General features: G+C 37.5%; 2 protein-coding genes across 2 annotated transcripts in view; both read left to right on the top strand.

Moving 5' to 3' along the window:
* The window catches only part of drd2l (dopamine receptor D2 like), a 33,319-nt gene extending 27,026 nt beyond the window's left edge, over nt 1-6,293 (top strand). The window contains exons 6-8 of the mRNA XM_012852655.3: nt 1,730-1,813; nt 2,000-2,354; nt 5,100-6,293. Coding sequence (XP_012708109.2) covers nt 1,730-1,813; nt 2,000-2,354; nt 5,100-5,296 — 636 coding nt within the window. The 3' untranslated portion in view covers nt 5,297-6,293. The remainder of the gene's footprint in view (nt 1-1,729; nt 1,814-1,999; nt 2,355-5,099) is intronic.
* A 4,750-nt stretch (nt 6,294-11,043) lies between these two features.
* On the top strand, nt 11,044-25,738 carry LOC105917751 (suppressor of tumorigenicity 14 protein homolog). Its single transcript, XM_021310671.2, has 10 exons — nt 11,044-11,376; nt 11,572-12,078; nt 17,039-17,131; nt 18,972-19,106; nt 19,408-19,573; nt 20,376-20,554; nt 23,239-23,334; nt 23,557-23,699; nt 24,235-24,390; nt 25,634-25,738. The coding sequence occupies exons 2-10, from the start codon at nt 11,679-11,681 to the stop codon at nt 25,706-25,708; spliced, it is 1,443 nt and encodes a 480-aa protein (XP_021166346.2). The 5' UTR covers nt 11,044-11,376; nt 11,572-11,678; the 3' UTR covers nt 25,709-25,738.
* The last annotated feature ends 1,409 nt before the right edge of the window (nt 25,739-27,147 follow it).

The raw sequence follows: 27,147 nt of genomic DNA, 5'->3' as shown, positions 1-27,147 counted from the left end.
ATGATGTCACTTAGAATATGTTATACTCTTCAATGCACAAACATTTTCTGTGACTTTTGTGGTTATGGATTTATTTTTTGAGTTGTTGATTTCTTTTCCCATTTTATATTAAGATTCATTGCATTCACTGTTCATAAAAAATATATTATATATGTTATATATTATATGTTATTCATTGATAATTTCATAATTAAAAAAACACACTTTTGCACATTGTTGCATCCATTACACCTCTGTGGCATTACACTCTCAGGCTCATCATATTGGGAAGTCTAATGCAATCCACACTGTGGATCGCTGTTTCATAAATTCTCTCTGTTTTATTGATTTTATTTTTATTAAAAAAGGTTATAAATCTGCTTCTGGTTTTCAACTAAGGTGACAGGGGGTAGAAATGATCCAGTGCAATATATTAAAAGTGGTTATTATACACTGACAACTTCCTTGTACCATTTTCCTGTTACACAGGAACAATATTGGTTTTTGAGAAGAAAATCGTTTATGGTGAATTTTTATATTTGTTCTGTTTAAATAACATTGTATTGTTATTGATTAAATAACGGTGGAGCTACCTTGGCTGTTTTGTGATAACTTATCATTGGGTTTCTGTTCAGAAAGGTTTCATAGCCAATAAAAACAGGCTATTTATGAGGTTAAGGCACCTTTTGGTTAAATGTTGCTGTTTTTAGGTTTTTGTCTGCTCTGCTTTTTCAAGTTTAAAACAAGTTACACAATGCACACAAATATTTTTCTACACAAACATATTATACCAAATTGATAACTAAAGTAGCTCAAACAAGGGTCAAACAAGGGGGGCGGCAGTCCGCCTTTTTCCCATGTGCTTAACACTCAGCACCAAACCGCTCTGGTGCCCGCTGGTGGTCATGGTCTGAAGAGGCCAACAAAGCCACAACATCTGCAAGAAGATCAGATTCCCCTCACCTCCAGGACCAGGCCTTGAAATCCTGTCCATTAATGCCACAAAAACAGGATTGGTGACAATGGGAGTCCAACGCAGACTGAGAAGGTTGCTTGCCTTTTCACCAAAAATGCAGACACAGCTCTCCCTTTGGGGAGCCCAGATACCCCGTTCTCCCACGGGACCCTAAATACCCGAGGAGGCACGGTGATAGGCCTTCTCCAAATCCACAAACTACATGTAGACTAAAGAAGCATATTCCCATGACCCCATCAGCATTTGTAGGAGGGTAAAGATCTGCTCCACTGTTCCTCGGCCAGGACTAAAGCTGTTTTGCTCCTCCTGTATCCAAGGTTCAACAAGCAGTTGGAGCCTTCTCTTCAAAACACTAGAGTAGGCTTTGTCAGGGGGGCTGAGAAGTATGATCCCTTAATAACTGGAACACACTGTCTGGTCCCATTTCTTAATTGGGACCCCCCACCCCAGTCTGCCATTCCAGTGAGGTCCATGCAACAATGAAGATGCGTGTCAACCATGACATCCCTGCAATGTCCAGAGCTTTCAGAAACTCAGGCTGAATCACATCCACACCTGGATCCTGGCCACACGGTCGGTTTTTAGGTACCTTGCCAACATCTGCCACAGTAATAGAATTTAGTTGTCTTGAGTCTAAGGGGCTTTAAGTACGATTTAAACCAGAAGAGTGCTGTACCAGTAAAGACGACCCAGTATTCCAGTGTGTTAAGTGTGGATGTCTTTTAAGAAATTTCCCTTTTTACTTATTGAATTTTCTTCTTGCTTTTCTTTCAGAATAAATGTACACAACCAGAAGACGTGAAACTGTGCACCCTGATCCTTAGACCCGCCACTGCAGGTCCTCAACGAAAGAAAGTGGTGAGCAACCTAATGGAAGCTCTCTGTATGAACAATGTGCATATTTTTTTTCAGCTTTATTCTTTTGTTGATAACTCCCACACTATCCCCATTTCATCATCTTTGTTTCTTCTTCATTTATGTCTTTCTTTTTGCTTCAAAGCTTGCCCTCCTCACCACCCTCCTTCTTCTCTTTCTGTGTGTCAGAGCCTCGTAAAGGAGTCCATGGTTCATCCCCTTGAAGTGGAGCCGGGTCGGTTCCTACCGCAGACAGAGCAGAACCTGCCGCCCCCCTCGGCTCCCCAGCCCTCGTCTAATTCGCTGCAGTCTAAGATCTCACTCTCCATTGCTGTTGGACCAGCCCCCACTCTTCCCTCGACTGTGGCGCGGTCATCTCTGACGCCCCGTCCCCCAACCCTAGAGGACGGCATGAGGGGTCGAGAGGGGTGGAGGGAGCGCAGCGGAGGCAGAGAGAAATGGGGCACCACCAAGGAGAGGGTGAGAGGGAGGCTGTCCCAGCAGAAGGAGCGGAAAGCAACACAGATGCTGGCCATCGTGCTCGGTGAGGAAGAGAAAGCCGAGATTAGATGTTCACGTCTGAATTATTTACACATACAGTTAGCACAGCTTGTACAGGCAATTATGTGTAAAGAAAAATTTATCATTTTGTTTTAATTGAAGAGGCTCATATTTTTTTTATTAAAATTTTTATTTTCATCTCTATAATAATAGTCTATTTATGTTGTGTATTTTCATACTTAATTGTATCTTAATTAAGGCAGAAACAGAGTTGAAACAGTGTTAAATGCATTATTTTTCTTTTAAGAAAGGAGGATAGTTTTTCTGTTAAAACTGTCACCTGAGTTTCAGATTGATTTTTTCTGCACATTTTATTTCATAAAGAGGCATATACTTATTGGTAAAAACTGACACTTGTAACAGCCTTTTTTCTCCCCTTATTTATTTATGACTTTCTACTAGATTGCATTGTGCTTTCCTAGAACCTCGTGTGTTTGATATTTCATGGGTGGCTGCATCACTCACAATAGAACTGATGAGGTTATATGTTGCTTCGGCAGAGTTTTGACGCTGTGAAATTGAATTATCAAACGGAGAAACAAGAAAGATGTTTTATAACTCAGATTGCTGCTTGACGTGTTGCATATTACTGTGCAAACTAAACACATACAGGCTGTCTGAAAACTACATTAGTCAAACTACATTTTTGCCTGATTTCACAGTAGCGCTTAATTTTATGGCGCACAACATACCTGCAACATGCTGGAGAAATAATGTCTTAAAATACCAATCCATGGGGCAATCTTGCACATGCTTCTAGATCTGTGGACAGCATCCACATGCTCCACCTCATCTCAAAGATGTCGTAGCAAATCTTAAGATGTTAAAAGTTATTGAAATATGTATACATTTTGGTTTATGGAATGAACTGGATTGATTTCAGTTGAATTGAGACTGTTAGATATTATGAGATTACAGAGACTGGACTGCAAAGTCGGAAATTACAGACAATGGACTCTGTAGGCACAGAGTCTGACATACTTGGATTGGACAGAATGACTGATTAGGGGAAGATGTGTCAGCTAGGACACGTCTGCATTATAGTATGATCCTCTCCACCAATGTGATGAACAAAGCACTGATATCATACTGTGCACGCCCGTGGATGAGTGTACACAATCCTACTTAATGTCTGTGTGAGGAATGAACGGGTTTCTCTGGCTTCCAGAGATCTGCCCGTCGCATCGTTGTGTATGAGAGTCCAGCACTGAAGCTGTAAACATCTTCAACAAGACGCTATTAGATTTTACATAATAAGGTATAAATTGGACCAAACTGTTTTGTGAAATACCTTGAGGTGTCATTTACTCTAAATTGGTGCTTCATAAATAAACTGATCTAGACTTAATTGGTCATTAAAACCCACATGGTCACTAGGAAAATTATATTATTTAAAGCAGGTACAATATAATGTTTAAACTTTTTTTCCCTGCCTACATTGCATTACCTATGCAGAGTTAAGCATTTAACGTTCATTTTTAGAGATAACAAATCAAACACTTCCAAAAGAAAATCACCCCTTAGTTCAGCAAGAAACAACAAAACTAAAATAAAGTTTCTCACAGAAATAACTTTGATATAACATAAAAAAACAACTTCTTTATGATTTGAAAAGTCTTGGTAATGACGCTTTATTTAGAGAGCAGTCACCTTCCCTTGGTGTTTTTGGAGGTCAAGTGCTCTTGCTGTCTAGACTGCTAGTCCAGCTTCACATGCACGATAAAGCAAAAAAAAAAAAAAACTTTTCCTGTGTCACAAAGAGCCATTAAACTTAAACATGAATAAAAAAATATTCTGCACTAAATAAACATTTAGTAAAAAGTGAAGTAATACCTTCTTCTTAGTCGTCATAAATTTCTCCTTGATAAAATGAAATGCTACACTTCCATCTAAAAAAAGTAAAAAAAAAAAAAACAACTGGAGTTTTTTTTCCCAAAGCTTGAAGACGTTTCGCTTCCCATCCAGAAAGTTTTCTCTTCCATTTTTTGTCTTTTATTTATTTTGAGCTGAGTTCCTTCTGTGCAGTAGATTGTCTAATGCATATCAGATATTTACAGAGTGTAAAAGTATTCTGGCAGATCCGGAAAATAAATTCTTAAACTTGCAAGATGAGCCTATTATTCCAATGCAAAGTTTACATGCACACATCACAGGCATGTCATCATGCCAATAAGGTTCTGGCCTAGTTTTGGCTCAGCATTTCACCACTCTTCTTGGTAGACCTGTGGTTCTCATTTAAATTGGTTGGTTCCCCAGCACAGAGATCTCTCTTTTAAACATCTGTCCAAGTTTCAAGCATCTGATCAAAACTGACAGACTCAGATGAAGAACAACTCAGGAACCACTAGGACTCAAGCCTTTCATAAACAGGAAAGGTAATGGTACGGCAAAGTCGCTGTTCAGAGAAGAGTAGCTCGCCAAGGGCTGAGATTTTGCCATTAAATCAAGTTTCACACTTGAGTAACATTTTCAGTTGTTCATATGGACAAGTCAAGTGCATGTTTGGAGAAAGATTTTAGGGTCAGACGGAAAGAAGATTGAGCTGATAAGATAAGATGTATGTTTGAATAACTCAGGTTGAGCCAAGAACACATGGTGGTAGAATAATTTATTTATTTCTGAGACTAGATGCTTTATTGAGTCTAAAGGATGTGTTAAAAAGGTAACTAGGGTGTATCAAACACATACACACACACACACATAATTGATGTTTTCTTTCTGTCTCAAGGAGTGTTCATTATCTGCTGGCTGCCTTTCTTCCTGACCCACGTGCTAAAAGCCCACTGCAGGAGCTGCTGCATCTCGCCCTCTCTGTACAGTGCCGTCACCTGGCTGGGATATCTCAACAGCGCCGTAAACCCTGTCATTTACACCACTTTCAACATTGAATTTCGCAAAGCCTTCATCAAGATCCTGCACTGCTAGCCCAGACCGAAAAACATCAGCTGTCAAAATGAATAAATAAGGAAACAAAGTTCCGTGACCACAGGAGAGAGCACAGATAGAGATATCTGTGACAGTTTGAGGCTGGGAAGAAGTGAGACTATAATCTGGATGACTTGCAGTCGTGGAAAAGGATCCTTTTTTTTGAAGGACTCAACATGAGAAAATGGACCCGGCGGCTCAGACGAGACTAAACAAGAGAGAGAGAAAACAAGGTTTAAGAAGGCAGTGACAGCAGGCACAAAAGAACCTACAACAACAGTTTGTGACAAGTGGAAGACAGCAGCAAGATAAACCAAAAAGTTTGAGATATGTATAGTAGAGGATACCTACCAAGTATATATATATTCTGTGAAGAGGAAGACTTTGTTTACGCAAGGACCCATACATGATTCTGACTCAAACTCCACATTTATTGGTTTTAGTGCAACATTGCTGTTGTCCCAGTGTACTGGAATGCTTTATTTGCATCAGACCGGTTCTGCTGTACATACTTGTAATCTTGACAACCACCATTTTTGTGTGTGTTTGCATGTTCTTGTATTTCTCACCGGACAGGAGTAATTAAACATATAAAAAGAAAAAGAAATAATTTGTGTCCTTTTGTATTGCTGGAAATTGTTCCTCAGTTTTCTTGCAAATACCTATTTGCTTTTAATAAGCGTGTATGTATGTTCTGTAAATAAATGTTTATAATCACCGTTTTAAAGCATAAATTGTACCATCTTTTATTTTATTTTTATTTTTCCTCACTAGATATTGTTTTGAACAATGTATAAATACTTTTTTTGTCATTTTGTAATCAATTTTTGCTTTTTCTATGGAGGAAGAAAAAAACCCTCAGCCAAAATTAATCATGCATTTTGAACTTGTGTGCATTTTAATGCTAATGTAAACATTATTAACTTGAACCTGTACATATATTTTGATGGTGGCAGCCAAAAATAATCATTCACACAAAATCTGTGTATGTGTATTTTTTTTACTGATCACGCTGAAGCTCTGAAATCTGAAGTCGTTTTCATGAGTCTCGCTGCAACAATTATGTTTATGTTAGGCACCCCGACATTCCTCCATCTGCTTTTTCCCCTCCTCCTCCTTTTAAGGGGGGCCTTAACACTGACAGGTACTTCACTCTTTATGATGCATAGTGGAGAACACATTGTTTCGTCTTACTCTCTTGTAAAACATAGACATTATACATGTAGACTCCTCATTATGTTCTGGAGTGCATCCTACGTCGACTCCATCTTGGATGAGTCTCTCCTACTCTAGGCTGACATACGAACCAAAGACAATTACCGCAGAGGGAGAAACTTTGTCCGTATTTTCTGCAGCTTGCGGTTACAATAACTGCAGATATCCACTGAAAGTAGATCATGCGGTGGAGATCATCATTTTGGGCCTAAATTGGTTCTGAAGATGAGTTTTTACTAGGACAGATCAATGCAGAAAACCAACGGATGGCACATATTTCATGTTTATTGATTTGTTATCTCTGTGTTTCACAAACTAAGCCTGAAACACATTACCAAATTAAGGAACACTGGAGTTACAGAGTGGCAGCGCATATAAGAAACTGTATAAGACAGTTATTTTTTTAAGGGTTTTAAACTCCAGCCCTATTTCAAGCAGGGTAGTGCAAGACACTGGAATGACCTGGGAGTTTTAAAGAACAATTTTTCAGGCATTTAAAAAAACTGTATATGCATGGGTGTATGCACAGTTTTTAAAAATATGAAGAAATGAATGTTGGTGTGTAGAGAAGGCTCAGGATTGTATGTGTGTGAGAGAGAGAAAAAAAATATAAAAGAACAATTAAAGGTGTTTCTTTATTAAAATATTAAATATTCATTTTTATATTCATTAATAAGGGATTAAGCGGGTCAGAAAATGGATGGATAGATGTATGGATAATAAGTAATTAAACATTTATCTTTGATAAAAGCTTAAATAAAGTATTTCCATATTAAAGCACATATTCATTTGCATTTTTAATAATATGCCATACCATATGTCGGTCTTTGTTAAATAGCAAAAAACAAAATATTTCAATATGAAATCATGTATTTATACATTATTATGCCATATGTATGTCTGTTTAAGTGCATACATTTAAAAATCTTAAAAATAAGTTAGTGTTATTATGGCTTGTTAAAATAGAAGACAGTACTTGTGACTTTATAAAGATACAAATTAGCTAACATGTTATTCTGACTATACTGTAAACCAAAATGTGAAAAATGCATGAACTATTTTCTCTTTGGTGGTTGTCTTGACTAAACTCTTTTACATCAAAAACATTAATTTCAACTCGATTCCAACTAGTCCAAAAGAAACAAACAACAGTGACAAATCTAAAATCACTCTTCTTGTGCCATTTAGTCAACATTTTGGATTGGCAGTCCATCCAGTCTCAGTGTTAAGATGTTGCTTAAATAAAGCAGCAGAAATAATTGAACAACAAAAAATGCCTTTAAAATCACAAGCATAAAGATTCTTGTCACCAGCTGCCAGCAAGTTTGACGGAAACAAAGAAAATAAGTTTACTCCAGTGTGTAACTTGCAGCGGCATGACAGCAACTCTGCTGCACTGTCAGTGGAGCTTACAGATCTGTCACCACACACAAGATAAAACAACTAACGCTATTAGTTGTAAATGCTCCTGCTTCATAGCATGGAGAGAAAAAAAACGCTTTATTTTCTCTCCCCTGACTGCCACCACGAGGTTGAGAAACTGTCACAGACATACAAGTTTTATTTGTTCAGCCTCAGAGGATGTGGGGAGGTGGGGAAGATTGGACCACACACTTTTGTTCTGAACGGTTTATGCAGTTGTCATATAGATTATACATTGGAAAGCTTCTTTTATGATTGACTTCATAAATATAGGGCTGTCTCCCCTGCATGGTTGTATTCCTTTTGGACTTCCTATGACCTAGAAAGACACATTTTCATCCCTCTCTTCTTTAAACAGCTTTAATTAAAAAATTAGACTCTGTAATACCATTCAGAAATTTAGGAAGATGGTTGTGAAAGATCTGAACTGTTTGTAATATCTTTGTTCTCTGTCATTGTGCAATTAATACTAGTTTTTTGACTATTTCTCAGAATACAAATTGTTTACAACATAATTATTATTCAATTGTATTTAAATTAGGTAAGTTTTCTTTTTGAAGAATATTGTACGAATTCTTGTTAAATGAATAGTTGAAAGTATTTGTGCATCTTCCATTCATCCATCCATCTTCTGACCCGCTTATCCCTCATGGGGTGGCTGGGGTTGCTGGTGCCTATCTCCAGCATTCACCAGGCGAGAGGCGGGTTACACCCTGGACAAGTCGGCAGTTTATATTTGTGCATCTTCACTTTGTGTAAAACATATTAGTTTTAGAGCTAATGGGTAAGCTTTCTAAAAGTAACTGTGCAAAAAATTCACATTGTGTTTATGCAAATGCTATTATTATTTTTTTCTATAACACCTTTCTTTTCTGTAATGCTCATGACTGATTGCATTTTACACATCCAGTTTTGCTGTACATTTTTAAATGTAATACTTGTTAAAGCCCACAGATTAATATGATCCTCAAAGGTTTGTGAATTAGCTTTCACATAAAAAATAATATTTTTAGCCTTAGAGTTCAAAAATGATAGTAATCCTCCTCGTCTCCACTGTGATAAGTTGTTACCCTAGTAACGCTAGTAACCCCGGTAACGCTGGTAGACAAAAACAGTACTGTTTTTGTCTACCAGCGTGATCCGGATGTAGTGCGGATGTAGCTGGTGACGTCACACGTGAACTGGTCTATTTATATATATATATATATATATATATATATATATATATATATATATATATATATATATATAGGCAGAGTGACAGGTGTGCAGAGTTGAGACTGATTAGTGGTGGCAGCAGGTGGAACTAATTAAGGTGACTGGTGGCTGGGAGCATGAAGTGGAGATAATTAATTCAGTCCAAAGACAAAACCAAATTCTAAAAGACAAAACCCCAATTCATTAACCAACATTCTTTGGAGGGAAAGACCTTATATTTAATATACCACATTTAATTGTTTTACTTTTTGGTTAAAGTTCAGTCGTACTGATTTTTATGAGATTTTTATGATATGCTCCTTTTAGATCAGGTTTTAATCTATTTAGTTTTGACCGTGGGAAAGACACTGTCTCAATAGGGTAATGGGTGGGTCTCTGATGTAAAGTTACCTTCTGACACAAAAATATATCTCTCCTTTAAGCAGGATTTAAACAAGTCAAGTGCCCTACCAGAAAGGCCGGCCCAGTTTTCCAGGTGCTCTAATATAATGATCAACTGCTTCAAATGCTGCACTCAAGTCCAGTAGTACCAGTACTTGTGGTTCTTCCGCAGTCTGCATTTATATGGATGTCATTGAACACTTTGACAAGGGCAGTCTCTGTACTGTGTTACATTAGATGCTTGGTGTAATGGTTTATGCTCATATTTCACCGTCACATCCATCCCAGTATAATCTTGTCAAGTGTTATTGTAGAATTGAACCCAAACGCAGGCAAAAGGTAGATACCTTCATATAGACATAAGAATTACTTTAATACCAACAACGTAGGGAACGTAGGGTTTGCAATGACTGCAGAGGAGCCTAATTGCAATGATACAATGACAGAGAACAGAGAATCAGGGGGGAAAAAACAATGAGAACAAACATCACAGATGCTGCGAGGGTGATTACTGTAGTAGTAAAAGGTGAGACTGATTAACTAAATGTGGAAGAGCTGTGGGGAGGCATGAACTGAGGGAGCTGAGTGGGGAAGTAACAAATCATCAGGAAGAGCAAGGAGTACAAAAGGATTGGGTAAATAATAACTGAACCGAAAATGACTAAGCACAATAGAGATAAGAAGTACAGACCAAAACTGACAAAAACACTCAGAAATAGGAATAACATGAATTAAAATTTCTCAATAAAATAAGAAAGAACTACAGCTGAAAATAGTACCCAAAACAACAAATCAGAAGCTTAAAGTACATCTATCCATTTTCCAGAACGCTTAGCCCTATTGGGGTCAAGAGAGGTACTGGTGCCTATCTCCAGCTGTCAATGGGCGAGAGGCGGGGTACATCTTGGACAGGTCGCCAGTCTATCGCAGGATTAAAGAACAGAAAATCACAGAATTAACAGAAAGTCTTTCAGCTCAAAAACAATAAGAATAAATCTGCACCCCTCATAAATCATTATGTTGTTTTTGTTTAATCAGTGATGCCATGTCATGCTGAAATAGAGATACAGATACGTTGTCTGTCTGGTTGGGATGCCATCATGTCCCCTCCTTTGTGATAATCTCTGAAACCTAACCCAGAAGATGCTGACTAACTGTACGACTAGATGATAACTCTGAGCAACATGCAGACTCGTGTCAGGAGATCAAAAGAAAATCCCCCTGAGAAAGCAGAACTCATAAAGACTTACAGTAACATGCTGGGCAACTTTTCAGATCCATAATGGAAGCCGAATTATTAGATACTTATCTCTCAGGTGTGTGAAATTCGATTCTGTTTATGTGAGCCCCTGTGAGTGACTCATTGTCTGCAGTGTACATTACCATCTGTTGTTCAACTCTGACCCAGGCTCACAATAATACCCCATGCATATTTCATGGAGTGTCAATGACAACGAGGGCGCATATCTGTTACTGACCTGGCTGCTGCATTCTCACCCGGTGCAGCCGGAGAAGAAAGATTATGGAGAGGCTGAAGGGCCAGAGAAGGGTGACACAAAATGTGGATTAAGCGTTATCTAAAGAGGAAGAAAGAGGCACTGGCAACAAACTGCTGAAACTTGTGCAAGTTGAAGATGATGAATTCACAGCATGGAAGAAGATATCTTTGGATTTAGGATGCACGGCAGAAAGCACGGAGCACTCGGAGTCTTGTCACTGATGCTACACCCGTGATGAATTTCTTTAGCTCTTTGTGACACTAGTTGGTTTAATAGGTACAGAAAACGAGCATGGATGGATAATCCCTTGCATACAAATGAAGCGGTGTGCGCATTTGATTTAAGGTAAAAAAAAGAGCTTTTTATACTGCTTTAAAAATCACACCAAGAGTATATTTCTAATGAATTTTTCTGCAGAACTTTGGATGACGGACTAAACCACATGTGATGCTTTTAGCTTTGCTAGGATTCTTTCAAGACCCAGCTTGTGTGTAGATGAAACAGAACTCAATCTAATTTTTGCATATTTTTCTCCTGCAGTTCTTGTTGACATTTAAGTCTTGTTCAAATCCTCCAACAACAAGACGTCATTCAACAGTGCAAATGTATTCCACCATCTGAGACCACACGTCGTACCTTTTACAATTATGGATTTGGACAGCCAATCAGGCCACATTAGTCCCTGCCACACACAGCTGGGATTGACCTCTACGTCTTATCAAAGTCCAGACAAGCATGAAGTTTTGAGCGTATCGTCTCTGGTCTCTTCCACAGTCCTCACGCTCATACCCAGCTGTAACACCACAACAACAGGAAACCTTTACCCTGCGCTTCCATCCTCTTCTATTGTAACAGAAGAGAATAAACTCCCTGAAACGTTTAGTTCTGAACTTTTAGAAGCCCAGAATCAAGAAATCACAACCAAACCAATTTCTGATAGCATCAACCCTGCAGAGGTTCAGCAGAGAAAGCCGTCAGATGGACAGCCACTGGAGGAGAAATCCATAAGTTTAATGGTGCCCAGGGAGGTCCACAATGAAGAAACAGGTATGCAAATATTTATATAAAATCTAGTTTTGGGAGAAAAGATATATTAAGGCTATCCATCAATAAAACACAGGGATAAAAAAATAAATAAAAAGTACATCTAAATTACTATGGAAGTGAAAAGCCTAAAGGGTTTGCTGATGTTCATATGTTAAATACATATGAAGAAATAGAAAAATAAGAGAGCCTGTCATGAAGGTGTTTTTTTTTTTTTCATTTCCACCACCCTTGTATTGTTAGTCCATTTCTATAGCTGGTCTAATGGGGTAATATTTGCGCTCTGTATATTTATATTGAACTTCCAAACTGTGAATTGGCTGATTCTTTCACAATACGCCTAATTCAACTTTCATTGAATAGCGACCATTTATGTGAAGAGTCTAAAATACAGCAGAGAAAACAAGTATTAGATATGTCTCAGTAAATATATTTCTAATGAGGCTGTTGACATGAAAGCTCTCTGCAAATGGTTCTTGGCTCTTGGACAACTCTCCGGTTGAACTTTTTTCACTCCTCTGACAGAAATCGAGTGAGGAGCACCTGGTCATGGCTGCAATATGAAAAAAAATATTTTCTTTCCACCTCAGGATTATGGCCCCAGAGTTGGTCACTGGAACATTAAAAGGTTCAGAAACATGTCTGTAACCAATGATATGAGTGTGTTTTGTACTGATAAGCTAAAGTCACTCTAATACGAATGGTAGCAGGGGATACAGAAAGGATCCAGCATTTTTTTTTTTTACCTTTCCTCTATTATGTACTGAAAGCTAAAAATTATGAAACTCAAGCAACCTTAAATTTTTTAAATTATTTTGCAGATGATTCTGTTTGTGCAATAATGAATATGGTACATGTAGGAGTATTAGAACCTCTTATATCTTATTATTATCCAACCAGTCTCACCATAATCTACATAAAACATCAATCTGAAGAGTGAACATGTTCCAGTGGAAAATTGCTAACACACTAAAAGCAGCACAAATAGATATTTTTACATCATCCAGAAAGTAGATTTGATTTGACATCAATAGAAAATTAATACTTTATATCAAAATATAATACTTACAAAAACTGGACATCAACAAAATCAAGAATCCAATTTCAGATCAATTAGCCATTATTCTCAACATTGTTTAACCAAACAAATGAAACACATTAAGATTATCACACATAATCAGTCTCAGTAAAGAAAAACTTGCACATGTGTCTGAGATAAATAACTGGATAACACCGGTCCAGGTCGGCCGTGGACTCTTGACATTTGGAGATAACAGGCTGCCACCTCAGTGGAGAACAGTTTGCTTTGACTCTAATCCTGCAAGGCCATTTGGGGTGACCTATAAAAATACTTTCTGTTCACATCAGTAATATGTGTACTTCTCTCCATATATTAGCTCATGATTATTTAAAAAAAAAAAAAACTTTAGCAACTGATCAAGGTGATGTTCATGAAAATAACAAAAATTAAAACTTTAGTTAGAAAGAAGAGAAAGACATCAGATCAATTCAATCAAGTTAACAAAAATATCCAAAACAAATACTACACAGAATGCTAAGTGATTTCATATGTTTTTATTCTATCATTCCCAAGTTTATCTGGGAGATTTGTAAACTGTGATGAAGATTCTGTTATTTGTTTCACCTGTTCAAGTGTGACATACCTCTAGGTACATGGTAAAGGATAAAACTGTTAGAAGTTTATCCTGGTTGCATCAGGAAGGTACGGAGCCCGGGAGAGCTCACTTTATTTTTTTTCAGGTCGTGATCATTTGTGAGCATGTTTCTTTTCATTTAGCCCTCGAATTAATAAAACGTGAGCACGTTTTCATTTAATTGAGCCCTCGGTAGATCGAGATCTCGAATATACTATAACGTGCTCATGTTTACATGTGTCAAGACAATATTGAGTGCACGTTTTAATAAATTGTGCGCTCGTTTGAGTAAATAGTGCACTCGTTTAATAAATTGAGCCCTCGTTTTACTATGCTTAAAATGAGAGCTCAATTTAGTAAAATGAGCTCACACTATAGCAAAACGAGAGCACAATATAGTAAATTGTGCACACGATTTAGTAAAACGAGTGCACAATATAGTAAATTGTGCACACAATTTAGTAAAACGAGCGTACGATTTAGTAAAACGAGTGCACAATATAGTTAAACGAGCGCACATTCTCTCAACATGCAAAAAATTTTGCGATGACCCCTCTAGGGCTCCGTAGCAAGGGCATCCAGCATAAAAAAAAACAAAAAACTGCCTACTCTATGTGCCAATCGTAATGACCTGCTGTGGCGTCCCCTGAATAAGGGAATAGTTAAAAAGACTTACTTTAAATATCAGAATACTGTAGAGATTTCTTTCAAGGAAGTTAAACATGAATTAGCTCCCAGAATTCATCACTCACTCATTTTATTTATCTGTTTATTCATATAGCCCTTTTTAAGACCCATCCACCCAGCTGTAGTGCTTTAAAATAAAATAAAAACATTAAAAATCGAATAAAACAAATAAAACAGATGAAAGATAAAATAATGAATAAAAGTTAGAAATAAGGAATAAATGCCACAGTGCTATTGAGCATTGAAAGCTTTCCTGAAAAAAAATGCCTTAGGTTTGGAATAAAAAAACAACAAGAACAGGTCAGTGATTGAGCAGAGGTCCAGAAAGAACTGATCCCAGGGTTTGGTTGTGGTGACAGAGAAGGACCGGTCAACCCAAAGTTTATCTACAGCATTCAATCAGAGCTGACACGATGACCTCAGGGAACTACCATGCACGCAGAAACTCAATAAATCTGAACTGTAGGATGTGACCGGACCATTGACAGCTTTGAAAACAAGCAATGATAGTTTAAAATCTGTGCTGCCGCCAGTGGAGGGAGGACATAATGGGGGTAATGTGATCATATCTGGAGGTGTCAGTGAAAAGACGAGCAGCTGCATTCTGGACTAACTGAAGACTGTCGAGGGACAACTGAGAGACACCGACATATAGAGTGTTATAGTAATCAATTCTTCACCTGATGGAAGGTCAGAGGCCTTCTCAAGATCAGTACATTTTAAAAAGGCCTAACTTTAGCTAAAAGACGAAGGTGGCAACAGCCTGATTTGACTAATGAATCAACTTTTGTTGAGTTTAAAATCCTTGTCAAGAAACACCCCCAGATTTGTTAAAGTGTCACTAAATTTGACATTTAGAGCACTGACGTCAACGGTGGCATTCTCACCATATGAAACGTATTCTGTCTTATGTTCATTTAAAAACCGTCTGATCGTTAAAAAAAAAAAATCTGTCAACAGACTTTCATCAGAGACCCGAGAGAGATTTCATGTTATGCCAGAGCTCATCTGCCTCAGGTAGCTGTCACTCAAACTTAAGACTGACTTTAAGCTGTTTTATCTATAATCGATTGCACGCAACTCCTGTTTTTACTTGATATTAAAGATGTGTTCCATATTCATCACACACAGGTTGGGGTGGCTCAGAACTTGAGATGAGCAAACTATTTCATCAGAGAGCCCCAGAGAGCTCCTAAATTTTAAACTGGCCAGCTGGGTCACTGGATATAAGAGATTACTCGAATCACATCTTGTTTGTTAAATTTAGATGTTCTTTTTAGACTGCTTGTTGCAAGACAAATTTGTTCCCAGTGTTTGTGACTTAAAGGCATGTGTGTGCCATACATAATTTGTTTGCGTTTATTAAAATCAATTACAATGCATTGTGTAAGAACAGAACAGGTTGCTCCAACTGCAAATGTACCAATTGCAGGTCTGCTTTTACCAATCAGACCTGGAGAGTAATGCAGTCCTTTAAAATATGTTCTAACAAAGTTATTTTAATGGCAAAATTCCACACTGGATATATTCAATTGGTAAGTGTGAACAAAAGAAATATTCATGATTAAAAAAAAAGGCCACGTTTGACCTTAAGTACATGCTTGTAGCATGGTCACAAAATTAATTTGGTCACCAGGTTTAACCATGTTTCTTCTGGTTTTGTATAATTCATGTGCCCTAAATTCTTTGGATATTTTGTTGCAAAAAGAAAACCTGCACCAGACAGAAGGAATGAATCCATGCAGCTTAACAATTATCTGATACAACTCTGCAAGTTGGTAGAAAAAGACATTTCTGAAGCATGAGAGATCTTCTAATATGATCTTCCTTAAAGGACAATCTAGAAACAAATACTTAAAATGAAGAAACATAGTTTAGCTTCCAAAACTAGCCAACGTCAAAAACTAAAACAGGAAGGATGGTATAATGTAAAATTTCACATGGACGGGATCAAAAGGAAACCAACAAACTTAAATCTACCACAGCATTCGGACAACGGGAATTTGAAGTCAAGTTTATTCAGATACACTGCTGCCGGTCAACATAATACAACTCAATTTTTTCTCTTGATGGAGTGGAAGTAGGCCTCTGCACAGAATGACTAAGTAGTCTCCCAAAAATGTAACTGAGGTCTCTGGAAAAAAAATAAAGCATGTTTCGGCCCTAACAGTTGACAAAGTCAACGACGTGATACTGGAGAAGTAAAACTGAGTAAAAGACCAACATGCTGAACTTAAGACTCTCTGACAGGTTACCAGAGAGCCAGATAGCCTTGCATGCTTCTTTCTATTCGCTGCTAACCAGGCGCAGGATGATGAAACACTCGTGCAATTGCAACTCCATAACAATACTTTAGTCATGAAACATAATGGCCCGCAAACCGTATACACTCCTGTGCCCGTCTAGTGTTATTATTCACACTCTAAATGGGCTTCATGCAATGCTTGATACAGTCCTCGTACCAGGGTCAGGCTGTACTTCAAAAGGGACACCGAATAGACTCGAAGTCTTAGTGCTTGTAGATCCTAGACTCAAACTTTCCAGACATGTTTCCTTGTGTGTTGAATCTTTTTAAATCCTGAATTGCTTTTGTGACGAGAGGGTTTGATTTTTGCTTGCAGGTGCGGACCATCGGGCTTTTTCATCTCGTGAACTGCTTGCAATTCTGGGAATTCCACTTGGTATTAAGTTGGTCATCATTTCTGCTCTCTTAGGTATGTGATAAACACATAGCTCCAGTTAGTTTCGCATGAACTGTAAGTTGATTGATACTTAGCTATATGATAGTGGTCCTATATGATTGTACATAATATCTTAATGTGTATTTTCTTGTGTAATCACTAAAAATCTAACCACTCTCACACTGTCATGCCAATGAGTAATTGGGACTTAACAAAGCAAACTGGTTTCAGGTTATTTAACACTTCACATACTTGAATAATTAACTTCCAACCATTTGAGATGGCATGCTGTGCCAGGATTCAGTTCAGGGAGAATGAGATGGCATTTTTCACAGGTTGATTGACCACCAGCCCAGAGCTTAACCTGATGGGAGTTTGGAATATACAGAAGAATACAATACACAGTGATCTGATTTTGCTAATAAAATCCCCCAAAGATATGATGTTTCTTTCTAACTAGAATTATACAGGGACATGTGCACAACTTAAAATATCACTAGAAAGTTCAATTATTCTAGTGATATTTTAAAAAAGTTGTGTTATTATTTTAGTTATATGTATATATTGTAGAGATTCATTAAACATATGATATAGTGATATAATTTAAGCATTACTTTTTATAGTTATGGCTTACAACTAATTAATGTATAAAAATGATGCATGACAAATAAAAATAGATTTTTAAATGATACATTTTATGTCATGGACATGAAATGGCCCACACAATCCTATGTAAATTGGCGGACTTGAGAGTTGTCAAGCAAGCAGGCATTCACATAGCTGAAAAATAAAATCACATACTGGTTTCACAGAGATGAGGCGTATTGGAAGAAAGTAAAGCTGAAGGAAAAAAGGTCCAGAGAGGCAGGACAATGAGTGGAGAGGAGCAGATCATTTGAGGTCCATTGTAAAGTACTGAGTGCATAAACTGTACAGTGAGTGGAGAAAGTTTTCAGTAGAGTAACATTTAGAAGTTAAAGTACAAATAGTGTATCTGTTTTTCTATTTGTGCTCAAGTAATAGTCTAACTTTCCAAGAAACTGATTTTTTCCCTGCTATGATTAGGGGTGTAACAATACATCGATCCACATCAATCAATTCAATGAGCAATGGTCCAATTACATTGATGCAAGATGCAAACACTGATCCACATCACCATCTTTAAGATGTGCCTTTACTTTGAAATTCACTAGGCCCAAGACTATAGGGAACAGGTAATCTATTATTTTTTGTTTGTTTAGGTTTTTTTTTACAATTAGAAGAATGTTGTTTTTGATTGCAATGCCTGATGCCTGTAACAGCATAGAAAAACAATGGTCAGATCCTATTTGCATTTTGTTTGTTTTGTTGTGAGTTGATACCATGTAAATAATTGTGTTAGTTGGACAGATGATATTACATCACATCGATCGCAGACTTGTAAATTGAGTTTAATGGAAATTGTATCACGACAGACTTTGTGATATCGTCATTCAAACAACTCGATATAACATTGTATCATGATAAATCTGGTGATTTACATTCCTAGCTATAAACTATAATCATCTAAACATATTGCAATACATACCTGAAATACACCACTGTGTGAAAAACAATATGTAGCCAAGTTTCACTTTCTGAAATAAATAAATCCTTATTTATTGATATGCACCTGTACTTTTTTATCCTTACTGCTATTGGTTACACCTCATCAGCATGTGTTATCAGTCTCTTGATCATCATGAAACCCAAAGGCAATGTACGGATCCGATCTACTTCAAGAAATTCCGTACAGATTTATTCATTAAAGCATCCTTGCTGCAGATAGTCATCACTGTCAGTTTAAAGTAACTTATTCTGTCGTCTTACTGCTTTTCTTGTCTCTTTTTATCAGTCAAGTTTCTGGCATTCCCATCTGGGGCTGATGAATCACATCCTCCCTGTGACACAGGATGGAGCTGCAATGTCCCAAGTCAACTACCCTTTTTGTCTAAGAACCCAGTCAACCAGACGGGAAACATCACTGCAGGTACAGAAAGCCAAAGGCTGTCCAAGATAAATGTCTGCAGAACACCATTTCTGTGCTTACTTGTCTCGGATAAAGGACAGTGATTACGTTCTATCCCTTGTCTGGCAGTTGTTGTTGTTGTATGGCTTGTTCTTCAGTATTAAAAAAAACAAAACTTTCTGACCTTTGCAGACATGCAAATGGAAAAAAATATGTTTGCTGTTCTTGCATACTTCCTTCGCCATTCCATTAATGTTTTTGTAATTCTATTTATTATTTATTTTATTTTATTTCTTTTTTTTTTTTGCTATCTCAAATCCAGAGTGCCAGGTTATGGTCAGTGACGGCAGACGAATTGTGGGCGGGTCCTTGGCGACTGAGAGCCAGTGGGGTTGGCAAGTCAGCATGCAGTGGAAAGGGAGACACGTGTGCGGAGGCACTATCATCTCCCCTCACTGGGTCATCACTGCAGCTCACTGCTTTGTTGAGTAAGACGTATACTTGTGGGGAGAACGTAAAGAAAAGCAGAAAAAAAAGTCTTGTTCAGTCAGGGCAGTCACTCTCCATCCACATCTGAGTTAGTAGAAGGCTGTTCATCAATCTTTGGGCATGCACACATAAAACTGAAGCAAAAGCATTAATACATTTTGAAATCAAGAGCCTGAAGTAGACAGATGGTTCTCTGTCATCTGGGACTTTCCACACAACCCCTTGAATGTTTAATTGAGATTCTGAGCACTTGCTGCAGATATTTTAAGCCTCACTTCAGATAAAAAGATGCATGCTTATTAAATTGTTTGCAGAGCTGAAGTATGAAAATTAAGTCGGATTTCTGTCGTTCCTATAAGCACCCCACTGATAGACTGCATTCATTTATTTTTGAGTCTGTATCATTTTAATTTTGTGTGGAAAATAGAAAAAAAAAAAACAGAATTAAAACTTTTGCAGCCATTTCTTCTTTTTAACAGTTTGTTTGTTTTGCTGATGCTGCAGGTTATTTTGTCAGTCCACCCAGGAAAACGCATGGTTCAAATGCATGTCCATGTTAATTCTGTGCAACTTCTAACTAGAAATGCAATGTTTTAAATGTATATATTTTGCTAAATGAAAGTGCTCCTAAAATCCCTGCAAAATCCATTTGTGACCTGAACCACAAAGCTAAGGTGAAGTAACATCAAGGCAGAAAGCGCATCAGAACAGAAGGCAGTCGCTGTCAATCACAGCCATAAGTCTACACTTCCAACTAGACCTGGAGCGAGCCCACAAACCGATTGTTCTGCTCCTGTGCAGGAACAACATGTTTGAAGCAGCAGACTGGTTGGTGGTGGTAGGCACAGTAAGCCTCGCACAGAACTCCCCAGGGAAACGCCACAGAGCTCTGCAGATCCACTACCACCCTCAGTTTAACAGGCACAGCAATGACTATGATGTGGGGCTGCTGCGCACCATCACTGACATGGACATGGCTGGTAAGAAAGAAATGGCTCCATCTACAGAAAGAGTTGAGAATAGTTCACATAATTAAAAAAAAAAAGTTAAACATACTGCCATAGCTTATGTGTTAAATATATACTTTTTTCTGACATATTGTTATATGATCTAAAATATCTTGTAATATGGGCATTTAATTTATGAGCTGATGCTCAACAAATCATTACAGAATAACAGTAAATGCAAAATAGCTCTGAGGATGCTACTTATCCCATTTTTTGAATAAATAAATAATAGTAAACCATATGTTTTTGTATGTATTTTTGTACACATCTTTTTATTTGTGGGATTGATCATGACGCTATTGTTTCAGGTAGAAGTTTACACACATTCAACAGGGACATTAATCTGTAGGCCTATATTATATATATATATAAAAATTGGGCTTTTAATTATTTATATGAGACATTCTGTTTTCTTTTTTTTTCTTTTTTTTTTTGAGAAATTATTACATTTTCTTCTCGAAATGTTCAATCCAAAAATTGGATGAATTAGTTTAAATTAATCCTGGATTTTCTTTATTTAACAAAGAGTCCAAATTATAAAAAAATCCCTCAGGGGGTTTTTGTAGAAAAAACAGTCATCAACAACATCCTTTCATAATTATTGCTGCATATCTGATTTATTTTAATTGCTTGGTTTCCTTGAACAGAACCGGCTTTTAAGTGTAATCTCTACATTTTCAACAGGAATCAGTCAGGTTGTCACATAAAACCAGATTCTTCCCAACCAACTATGTCCGACTGTTGTTTTTGAGTGAAGACTTTGGAGGCAGTTTTCTTTATCTAGCATCATGCTTGGCATAAAAACATAAACCCATAAATCCATAAAAATCTTCTTCATAAAATATTTGGCTTGTCTATGAGGGAATTTAAGAGTTTCAGTTCTGCGTGTACATTTTCGATGTCCTTAGTCAACAACCTCTCCAGCCATGCTCATTTTAAACTTGCTTTATTGTATCACAACCACACAATAGTGTACATATACGTAAGTGTAAATTTAATTTATGCTTTAATAAGTTATCTCTAATTAAAGTATATTGCACGCCACTGTATCCTGCACACTTGTGGTCAGACTATTAAAGGACAAGTCTAAAAAGACTTCAGAAAGTCTACAACAATGCATTGAGAATACTTCTGAAAAAAACAGAGATGGTGCAGGGCAAGTGAAACGTTTGTGGCAGCTGGAGTCAGCTCTCTGCAGGCTGTGCTTAAAAACCTCACATATAAGTCTAAATGTCATCTAAATGAATTTGAGAATAACATGATCATGGCCTTATTGCTACACAATATCGCTCTCAGCTGTGGAGACTCTGGTACAGTTGTCTTCTGTTATTTCATACTGTCTAATGGTGACAACATGAGTCTGGTGGTGGAAATGTGTGTTCAAAACAGGTTTGTAATTGCATGTTAAGACTAAAATGTAAGATTCCAGGATGGCCGTTACATTAATCCTATTGAAAATCTATAACCAGGGCTTAAGACCAGGTCTGTGGCAAGAAAACAAATAGTTTAACTAAATTCAATCAATTCTGCCAGGAAGTATGGTTGAACATCCAGCCAGAATAATACTAACCTTGCCTGCAAGATGAATTGTTGCGGTATTTGTGCGTTCACAAACACAAGAATCCATCTTGTACCACTCAGGCTTCAACCGTTTGTGTCCAAACCAAAAACGGTTTGGGCCAATCACGTTGCAATATTGTGCTTTAAGGCGGGATGGTGTGATGAAAGCAAGAGCTGATGAGCTCACAGCTAAACCATCATAAACATGGCAGCACAGGAGGACGCACATGTAGCTGCTGCCATCACATCTGTTTTGTAAGAGTCCACGATTTATTTGAAAGAAGAACAGAAAGTACTTGCTTACCTTCTTGTAGTTTCACATGACGCACACTGCTTACGTTTCAATTTGATGCCGTGATTGGTTAAAACCAACCTTTGGTAGGTGAGCACGAGGTGTCACTTTGCCCAATCAGCTCAGAAAGTTCTGCTGCATGTCCCTCCTTCCCCCAAATGGATACGACAGAGGCAGAACCAGTTGATAATGTGCAGAACATAGAGTGCTACACATTATGAATCTGACTGGCCAGGTTAGAATGATAACATTGCCTGCAAAATAAGTTAATAAAATAAGAAAATATGGATGTTTAAGTGCAACTTATTGAATTTTTGCTCAAAATAACATCCTGAAATCTAATCACGCTTTATTTGACAATTACAAACTTCATTTAATCTAGCTTCATTTAATCTTAGAGAAATTGAGGATACCGGATTAGCTATTCATAACAAAAGGGAATTTACAGTAATGAACATAGAATTTTTTATTTTTTTTTTCATAAGCATAAGCATGAAAGTGAAATTTACTTGGCGAGTGCATGAATGTGTGACTGAATAAATACACCACAGCTAATGTTTTTAAAGTTTAAGGTTTGTAAGGTTAAAGGTTTTTGGTGTGACAAAAATGAATAATAAAAAACAAGAACCTGCATAAAAACATTAAAAAAAAGCATGATAAGAATAAAGTGAAAATAGGTTGTTTTATATGACAGAAAATATTCCTGGGACCTTTAAACTTCAATGATTTTTTTATCATTTTACTGCTTAGATTATAGCCATTGTAAAATGTTGCAATGTGATAACTGTGTCTTTGTTTTTTGTAGGTGGGGTGCGGCCAGTGTGTTTACCAGGACCAAATGAGTCGTTTCCTCCTGGGGCGCCCTGCTGGATCACAGGCTGGGGGTTTACCCAAGAAGGAGGTGAACTACAGCTAAATGAATTTTCACAAATGGCCCCATATCCATTTTACAGAACTACTTTGAGAGTGAATAATATCAGCATTTCATCATCCATTGGTGATGACATGCACCAACAGACGAGCTTGCTGAACTTTGTCTAAAATAATCTCAGAAGATTTAAATTTACCCGTATAGTAGTTGTTACTTAAATGATTTTTGTTTGTGCTATGTCTTATGTGTCAGGCTTTGTGTCAGAGGATCTACGGCAGGCTCAGGTTAAAGTAATAGCTCAATCCATCTGCTCCAGCCTGACCGTGTACGGGGAATACATTACTCCACGGATGATTTGCGCCGGCAGCATCCCTGGAGGAGTGGACTCTTGCCAGGTATAAATCCAGGGAGAAGATTCTGATTAATTCAGGTTATTTATGCAGCATTGATTCACAGCAAATGTCCTTTTGAAACACAAAACAAACTGATCGAATTTATACACAGAAGTATATAGTCAATACAATGCAATTAGGGACTGAAATCAAATTTTAATCCTTACATGGTTTCCTTTTATCAAAGAAAGCACAGTTACTGTAAGTTAAGTTTAGTTTATTATACCAATCCGTGAAAACGTTTGCTACCTGAGGAATCTCAGCCAGGTGTATTGCGTCACTAACTTTGCAGCAATGCCTGCTCCTGATTGAGCGCGTTGTAACAGGACAGCTCATTGTATCATTAGCTTTACAGCAATCCCTCGAAGTCTGCATGCATGTGGTGACAGTGGACAGGAAGAACCCTCCCCAGCAGATGACCGACAGGGCTCGAAAAAACAGAACAGACACACTGGGCTACGATCTAAGAATCATCAGATCAGACATGAGATATTTACAACTGTCTTTGCATTCCACTTTTGTTTTCTTTTGTTTTAAGGGGGACAGCGGTGGTCCACTTGTGTGTGAGACACCAAACGGGGACTGGAGGCTGGCCGGGGTGGTGAGCTGGGGAGAGGGCTGTGCACGGCCCAATAAACCAGGCGTCTACAGTAGAGTAACACAACTGCTCCAGTGGGTGGAAGGGTTTGCAGAGGTGAATAACTTACTCTCTAAAACCCGCTGTTTTTTTTCCTTTTACTGGTATTAAAGGTAGTGCTTAGAATTTAGTTACCTAAATAAACTTTTTTTTCTCAGTGTCAGATATGAAATCCAAATAAACCTTTCCTGTCTTAGGTCCATTAAGATAACCTAAATTATTTCACTTTTCTGATTGCCAGAATAATCAGAGATCAGAGTTTACACATTGCTGTATTACTTTCTTGAAAGGTCAGAAGTTTACATACATTTTTGTTAATATTTGCTACCCTTTCCTTTAAACTGTAAGACTTGGGTCAAATGTTTTGGATCGCCTTCCACAAGCTTCTAGCAAATGTTGTCAGGAACTTTGGCTCATTCCTCCTGACAGAACTGGTGTAACTGAGCCAGTTCATTTGTAGGCTGCCTTGATTGCAAACACTTTTTCAGCTCTGCCCATACATTTTCAATAGGATTGAAATCAGGGCTTTGTAATAGCCACTCCAAAGCACTGACTTTGTTATCCTTAAGCCACTGTGTAACTAGTTTGGCTGCCTGCTTCAGGTCATTGTCCATTTGGAAGACTCATTTGTCCCCAAGCTTCAACTTCCTTGCTGATGTTTTGAGATGTTGCTTCATAATATCCATGTCATGTTCTTTTTTCATGATGCCATCTATTTTGCGACATGCACCAGTCCCTCCTGAAGCAAAACAATCCCATAACATGATGCTGCCACCCCTGTATTTTACAGCTGTGGTGGTGTTCTCAGGCTTGAAAGCCTCCCCCTTCTTCTACCAAATGTAATGATGGTCATCATGGCCAAACAGTTCAATTTTAGTGCCGTCAGACCACAGGACATGTCTCCAAAAACGACTTTCCTTCTTCATTTGCAAACTGTAATCTGGCTTTCATGTGTTTCTATTAGAGTAAAGACTTCTTCCTGGCAGAGTAGCTTTTCAGCCCATGTCGGTACAGCACTCGTACATGCAGTTGTTGAGTACAGTTGTTTGAATATATTAATGTGGCAACCTTCAGGCATTTAGAAATTGCACCTAAGGATGAACCAGACTTGTGCAAGTCCACAATTCTCTTCCTGATATCTTGGCTGACTTTAGGTTCCTAAACATTTAGGTTCCTAAAACCTCCCCAAGGTTGTTTTGCTGTTGTAAAAGCAAAACAACAAAACAAAACCTAGTACCAATTATACTTCTGTATATACAATATTTTATGTTAATGCTCTGCTTTTTTTTTTCTCTTCCAGATTAAACCGGTATTGAAGGACACCACGCCAGTTGTGAAGGAGAACTTGTCAGAAATCAATGCTTCTCTGATATAACTGGCAATAAAGATCAACATCTGTCTCTCATGTTGTTGGTGTTATCATGGAACATGACTTTTGTTAGGTTGATATAACACATATATAATGTTATACAACAGATTTATCGGTGTGGCATGGAAACACAGAGGAAATCAGTAGATATCGCCAAGGGCTCTTTGATAATGTCCGACACTTATCAGCTTCCACGATATGACACAAAATATTAAAATCTATTGCATAACAAATTCAGACTCTACATTATTTTCTGGATAAGGCGTTTTAGCTGAAAAGTCAGTAGAATTGTTTGAAAAGATTAACATGTCCATTTAGCATTTCAACACTTTCACTATAAGTTACTTCACTATAAGTTGCTAAAACTGAAAATAACAATTCGATTATTATAGGTCCAGATATGACAAAAGGAGAAAATAATTGGTTAATTCAAACAAATAATCAAAAGATAGCATTTTCAAAAATTCTCTTTTCCTACAGTGATTAGTTGAAATTGCATTAAAGCAATGCCATGTGTAGGGCAAGTCTACTCCAAGTCAGTGAAGCTTGGTTTCCTTATATAGAAAATGTTTTAACCAATCTGTATGTATGATTCAATAGATCTGCTTTGTAAAGTGCCTTGAGAAGACATGTCCCGTGAATTGGTGCTATATAAATCTAATTGAATTGAGCTGAGTTGAGGATAACTTGACTAGTTGCTAACTAGTACAATGCATTGACATTAATGTATTGAATTAAATTGATTTGTGCCAGAGCTGAGCTTGTGGGAGTTCCTAAGAATATCCTCTGTGTCCAACTTCCTGAGTCCACCAACATCTCCAGGTATTATCTGTTTTTGTGTGTGCTTATTTCAGCATTCAACACAATTTGTTTTAATTAACTTATTAACCAACAATAGCAAGGTGTAACACATTTTTTGTATCAGAAAAGATAGCTTACCATTTATTTATCCACAAACAAATATAAAAGCATGCTTTATTAAGTATAAAGGTGTGTAAATATTTAAAAAGTAATTGGTTTCCATTACAAGGTAAGAATAGAATAGATAAAATAGAATCCCTTTATTGTCCCACAGTGGAGAAATTATTTTGAACGCTTGAAAGCTTCCCCATTGGTGGGCTATTACTAACTAAAACAGGCCTCGCTATAGGTCTCCGGCCCGGATCTAGAAGTAGAACACGTATAGGACTAATTAGACTAATTTAAAATTTCAAAACCAAGTGAGGTGATCACTGTGGCCAAGTCCACTTGTTAAAAGCGATTTTGAGCTTCTTTTTTCTGAAGTCGCTTTTCAATTCTGTGAGTGGCGGGTTGCATTTTTTTTTTTACTTGTTTCTGAAAGGGAGGTTGCTTATTTGGGCTCTAAAATAAGTGACTATAAACATCAATTATAAAGAGACCAGCTTGCACTGCCGAGCTATGGAAGGCCAACTCTACCATATTTA

This window comes from Fundulus heteroclitus, chromosome 3, assembly GCF_011125445.2.
Source record: "Fundulus heteroclitus isolate FHET01 chromosome 3, MU-UCD_Fhet_4.1, whole genome shotgun sequence".
Lineage (NCBI taxonomy): Eukaryota > Metazoa > Chordata > Actinopteri > Cyprinodontiformes > Fundulidae > Fundulus > Fundulus heteroclitus.
Note: the sequence above shows the minus strand (reverse complement) of the source record. Positions and strands in the feature narration are given on the sequence as shown.

Coding starts and splice junctions, on each gene's coding strand:
- LOC105917751 (XM_021310671.2), top strand. CDS start 11,679: ATGGATTTGGACAGCCAATCAGGCCACATTAGTCCCTGCCACACACAG. Junction 17,132..18,971: donor CATCATTTCTGCTCTCTTAG/GTATGTGATAAA, acceptor TCTTTTTATCAG/TCAAGTTTCTGGCATTCCCA. Junction 19,107..19,407: donor GACGGGAAACATCACTGCAG/GTACAGAAAGCC, acceptor TCTCAAATCCAG/AGTGCCAGGTTATGGTCAGT.